Source organism: Oryzias latipes, chromosome 4, assembly GCF_002234675.1.
Source record: "Oryzias latipes chromosome 4, ASM223467v1".
Lineage (NCBI taxonomy): Eukaryota > Metazoa > Chordata > Actinopteri > Beloniformes > Adrianichthyidae > Oryzias > Oryzias latipes.
This window is the reverse complement of record NC_019862.2, coordinates 7,833,923-7,839,922: the sequence shown is the minus strand read 5'-3', so window position 1 is coordinate 7,839,922 and position 6,000 is coordinate 7,833,923. Positions and strand designations below refer to the sequence as shown.

The 6,000-nt window shown below is 42.4% G+C and overlaps 1 protein-coding gene across 1 annotated transcript; it reads right to left on the bottom strand.

Moving 5' to 3' along the window:
* Positions 1-2,724: 2,724 nt before the first annotated feature.
* On the bottom strand, positions 2,725-5,137 carry LOC100301625 (forkhead box protein D1). The gene is made up of 2 exons (XM_011473845.3): positions 3,853-5,137; positions 2,725-3,327 (listed from the first exon to the last, which is right to left on the bottom strand). The coding sequence occupies exons 1-2, from the start codon at positions 4,315-4,317 to the stop codon at positions 2,947-2,949; spliced, it is 846 nt and encodes a 281-aa protein (XP_011472147.1). The 5' UTR covers positions 4,318-5,137; the 3' UTR covers positions 2,725-2,946.
* Between the last annotated feature and the right edge of the window lie 863 nt (positions 5,138-6,000).

Below are 6,000 nucleotides of genomic sequence, written 5' to 3'. Positions count from 1 at the left end.
CCTGAGACCACCAGCCCCCAGCACACGGAGTCACTTGCAGAGAACGTTGTCATTACTGTTTTATGTAGTCTTTGCTACTGAAAAATATGGAGCTGTGATTTACAAAGTAGGAGAGAAAAAAGTCTTCAACCTCTGACGGTGTGGCGTCCACATGCATGGACATGCCATTTTGGAATTTATTACCACGATAGTTAATGCTGCTAAACTGGGGCTCTGTCAAAGAGGAATAAAAACGGCAAGTCAAACAAGAGTTCAAGTTTTAGGAGATTCAACAGAAAACACAAGATTTTGATTTTAATGTTGTAAAACACTCCAAAACCGGTTTTCCCATCAGTTCAGGTGCAGAACTTTGCAGCTGAAGTAAAAATATTGGAGTTGATTCAAACCCATTTCAACAGGAGGAGGCTCTGAGACCTGACAGCAGCTGAACCCAAACAAGCTCTCTCCCTGTAAAGTCCTAAATGGGGGGTTCAGACGGCGTGACCTCCTGGGTGTTGTGTCTGCGGCCGTGGGACGTGCAGGTTAAGGAGATCCGCTTCGGAATGCTCCGGTAATGCAGAGCATTAAAACACGGCCATAATGTTCAGCAGGTCTGATCTGCTAAGCTCACTCTCTGCTAATCAGCAAAAAATCTTTGGGAGTTAATCTACGGCCCCCAGCCCCCCCGCACCCATCTCATTAGATTAACAAAATAACATGCACATATGAATGCACACACTCACGGCTCCTGACCCCAATCTGATGCGACCTGAAGGTGGTCGATTCTAACCGGAGATGATCACAGTGCTGTAAACAGTATTTGAAGGTTCTGGTGACAGAATATTCTGCATGAAATGCGTCATGCAGCTGCAGCTGCTGCTCTGGGGTGTGCCCTTTGTTTGCGTCAAAACTGCTTTGTTTGTGTGTGTGTGTGGGTGTGTGTGTGCGTGTGTGTCCACTGCAAACATATGCAACCAAATTAAAGCTGTAAAGCTGGTGAATTGAAGAGGATTTCATGCAGAGACCAGTTCATGGGAATTAAGCAAATTAGGCTCCAATTAGCCGAAGACACTGAATGGGAAGATTTGGCCGGCAAAAATTAATTAGATGGATTTGTCATTGTTCTAATGAACATCGCCTGAAACGAAGTGTTGTGTGTAACACCTGTTCTCAGGATCCACCACACATTATCCCTCTGACCTGTTGTTTGTCTGCTCACAACCTCATTTCATGTCAAATATTGCCGTTGTCAAGTATTCGACCGTTTGCAAATAAGACGGCCACATGAGCGGACACAAGCAAACTCCAGAGAGGTAGGTGTGTGATCCAACCGTCTGCTGCTGCTACACCGTGGATGGAAATGCCAACCTTTGCAAGTCAGAGAGGAATTTCTCTATTGATGTGAGGAAGATCAACTGACCCGATCCTTTGTTCTAGTAAACATTTCCGTCGTCTTATAAAAGACCTTGCAGCCGGAATGACGGTTTCCATCCTAGAGAGGATTTCAATTTTGAAAGAAAATCCAGTCTATAAGTTTGTGAGAAAATTTCTCAACTCTTATTTAGCTCAGTCAGACAGCAGATGTTCAGCTGTTTTTTCTAATGAGGTCTCCATATAATTAAACACAACTGTATAAAATGAGGAAAAAATGTCTTGAGTGTTTGTTTCTATTCAAAAGAGAAAAGAGAAAAAAATAAAAAAGATGTTTAAATTTGTTCTGACACTTTTCCCTTTGGGCCTTTAAACTCTGTAGATTCCTGGGGGGTTTAAAGTTGGAGCACTGTTGGCCAAGTCATTATTTTTATGAATGTTTGTAATCGTGCTATCCTTGGCACTTTAACATTGGGAGTTGGGTCATCTAGACCCACTAGACAGTGCCCTGAACCTTTTTTCTTCAATGATTTGTGATCTTCACTGGTGTCCATGGATTACATGAAATCTTTCCACCTTTCTCCACCTTTGTCAGAGTAGGGAGAACACGTCAATGTAAGGGTGGGGTCATCTAAGATAGCACAAGGGTTACGAAAAAGCCTTAAAATGGGAAGCATGAATATCTTTTTGTCATGTTATCAGTTTTATTTTTTGTGATCAGTTTTTATTCCATTTCATCTCTCCTGATAAAGAGCCAAACCCGATTCAGCCTCCAAACTTTATCCTGTCTCAGCAAAGACTTTGACTTTATTTCATCATTTTCCTCAGACGCCTCCTTCCTCCCCTCTAGAAGTCAGAGCCCCCTCCTCTTTCTAGCTCCTTACCTTTCCTCTGCTCCCCTCATGGAAGACCTCCTGTGGTCCCCGTCTATCCGCACCAGCGACTGCAGATTACACAGTGTGATAAGCTTCCTATTTCTTGAAACTATTTGGGATTGCTGGGATTATCTGCCCGTTTCCTTATGGGGCCAACTTTGGAAAACCCAGATTTGAACCTTTTGGGGCTCAAGATTTTGCATCTCAACAGCTTTGGCTAATTAGCATGTGACACTGGGTGGCATTTCTGCCGTGGGCTCACTTTTAGCCAAGTCTAATGCCACAAACACATATGGACACACACACACACACACACCCACGCACACACACACACACTCAGACTCACACGGTTCATCTTTGTTAGTCATATCCATGATAACACTATATTATTTAGTGTAGTTTAGCTGAGAAAAGGACACGCTGAAACTCTTGGTCACAAAAATAAAACACAGTAATGTGAAATAAATGCACAAACGACACAAGTGATGAAAAAGTGTGTTTTAATAGGAAACAATTTAATAATAATATGAGAAAACATTCTAAAACCTTTAACATACAAAAGAAAAAAGTGCAGCAGCCTCTGAAAAACAATGCTTCCCAAGATCACAAATGTCCTAAAAGAAAGAAGAATTCAAAGAAAAAGAAGTTTCATGGTGGTTTCCACTGAGCTATGGGGAAGCTGAATTTATGGTTTATGGGGCCAAAGTATGATCAGAGCTTTTTAGGGTACGGATGCGTTCAGACCCAGCTGGAGCCCTACTTGTGGGTGAATGCTGGACCAAGGCCAGTACAGTCTGGGTGCCAAGCAGGGCGGAGGAAGCGTTGCGGCTGAAGAACAACACCAACAGGCTGTTCTGTGAGGGCGGGTGAGGGTGGAAGTAGGGTGAAAGGGGGAAGTCAGTGAGGAAACGTGGAGCTGTCCCGGGACCCTACGTACCCTCCGTCGCGCACGCCGACAGTGGTAGTCCCCCTTGGAAAAGTCTTGATAGTTTCCTGGGTGGATTGCCCAGAAGTGTCCTTTGCCGTTGTCGCTCCGTCCTGCTTTGATGAAGCATTCATTGAGGGATAAGTTGTGGCGAACGCTGTTCCTCCAGTTTTTATCCTGTGGAGACAAGTGCAGAAAATACATGAGGGCTAAATCCCAACAGCAAGCAAGAGTCTAATGAAACAGGGATCCGCTCCTGGACGCAAACCTCGTTGGCAGCCATTTTGTGTTAAGAGCAAGATCGCAGTAACACATGACACCTCAAGGTCCTGTTTTAGCACGTCAACCACCGATCAATGGTAATCCAACAGGCAATCTGTTGTATCACCTGGTGAAGGCAGAGGCAGTTTGCTACCTAGCAACAGGATTACTTTATCCTGATCAAGTAGATCATCTACTGTCCCTGATTGTTCAGACAGATTACCTGCGCCAACTAGGTCAGTTTGCTATTTTAATGCCAGACTTCAGCATGTCGATGGCTACCATCAAACATGCGGTCATGTTCTGGCTAACGTAAACATCTCTATAACATGGGATTCATGTCCAGAGCAGCTATTTGTTATTCTGAAAATGTGCCCTCTGTGCCAACGTGAACGTCCTCTAGAGACACAGACAAAAAGAGAAAGCCTGGCAGGAACATACCTTGCTCTTAAAGTACGGGTAATGGTCCATGATCCATTGGTAGATGTCACACAGCAATAATTTCTTCTCCTTGGAGGACAGGATTGCCCTGGAGATGAGTGCGATGTAGGACTGGTTGGGTTTGTCGGCGGATTTCTCTGGATTGGTAGATGGTGGGGCGAGGGTCACTTTCTGCTCCCCATGATCTTCGTTCTCTTCTTCTTCGCTGGCTTTGTGTCGAACAGAGTCTTCCTCCGACAGTATCAAACGCTTGTCCACCTCTTTGAGTGTAGGGTTTTGATCGTTTAGTGTGCTGCTGTTTGTCTGCTCTGCAGCAGAACTGCCTGTCGTCTGGTCTTTGGAGCCTTTGACTCTGTTGAACAGGAGGTAGTCGATAGTGAAGCTCAGTCCCAGCCTGTCTTTGCTTCCGTTGTGGCTGTGTCTGTTCTCCATTGCTATTTCTGAAGTGAGATCTTTCAGACTCATCACAGGGGTCTCTTTGTTTACATGCAGGCTCAGAAGCTGCTCAGGTCATAAATAAAAAGTTTTCTTTTGAAAGTCTCAGAAAAATTGCCCGGACTTTCTTTTCCGTGGATAAAACTCCTCAAAAGCGAATGCCTCAGTGCCTCTTGATTCTTTTGGCGAAGTCTACCCGTTGACAGGATCACCGATAAAGATGAGCTGCCGCTTACCTCGACACGCCTGACAACTACGACATGTGGAAATGACGTCAGTCTGGAGGTCTAAATACAGCCAATTTGGAAAATAAAATCTGAAACGGTTTGTTTTTATGGTAAACCTGCTAATAAAGACCTCTCCTTAGCTAGCCAACAGTTTCCTGCTGTCACCAAGAATTGTGCTGGAGAGTTGTGAAGGTGTCTATTTATATGACTGAGAATTCATCCCTCACAAAAGAGGTAAAGAAGGCACAGCGGAGGTCTGGGTAGGGGGTCTGATTAAGACCGGATTATTTTTATTAACCCAAGAAAATCTTTGTAATTACCAGAGATTAAACACTCAAGATTTATCCATGGTGTGCAAAGCATGTATGTTTTAGAATTAAAGACCTCTAAGATTCCTTTTAGATGCCAGAGTAAGACATTTTGGGCAAAATGTTTTACTGTTCATTCTTTGACTTTATCAGTTAGCCAATAAATTCTAAAAACTGGTAAGTATTACGATGAAACTACTCATGTGGCCTTTATTTGTGTGTGTTAACTAGAATTCAGATATTTTAAACAGAACATGTAAAGCCAAGCAAGACCAAAAATTTTCTGTTTTTTTATTGTTTCAACAATTTGGCTGAATTAACACAAAATAATGACTCTCAAAGCAATCATTCATTCATTCATCTTCTTCTGTTTTATCCCTTTCGGGATACTAATTAATAATACTAATTCTAGGAACCACAAGCGTTATCTGTGTAACTTATGCATTATCTGAGTAACTTATGTGTTATATGTATAATCTATGCATTATCTGCATAGCATATGCGTTATCTACGTAACATATGTGTTATCTGAGTAACGTATGCATTGTCTGTGTAACGTATGTGTCATCTAAGTGACTTATGCGTTATCTGCATAACTTGTGTTGTTTGCGTAACTTATGTGTTGTCTGCGTAACGTATAGGTTATCTGTGTAACTTATAGGTTATCTACGTAACTTATATGTTATCTGTGTAACGTATGCGTTATCTACGTTACTTATGCGTTATCTGGTAACGTATGCGTTATCTGAGTAACATATGCATTATATGTGTAATGTGTGCCTTTTCTGAGTAACCTATGCGTTGTCTGCGTAATTCATGCATTATATGTGTAACATATGCGTTATCTGTGTAATGTATGCGTTATCTGCGTAACTTGTGCGTTATCTGGTCTCCTATGCGTTGTCTGAGTAACGTATGTGTTATCTGCGCAACTTTTGCGTTATCTCAGTAACGTATGCGTTATCTACGTTACTTATGCGTTATTTGCGTAACCTATGAGTTATTTGCTTAACTTAAGCGTTATCTGGTAACTTATGCATTATCTGAGTAACATATGCGTTATCTGCGTAACTAATGTGATATCTGGTAACTTATGCATTAACTGAGTAACATATGCGTTATCTGCGTAACTTATGAGTTATCTGCGTAACTTATGAGTTATCTGCGTAACTTATGAG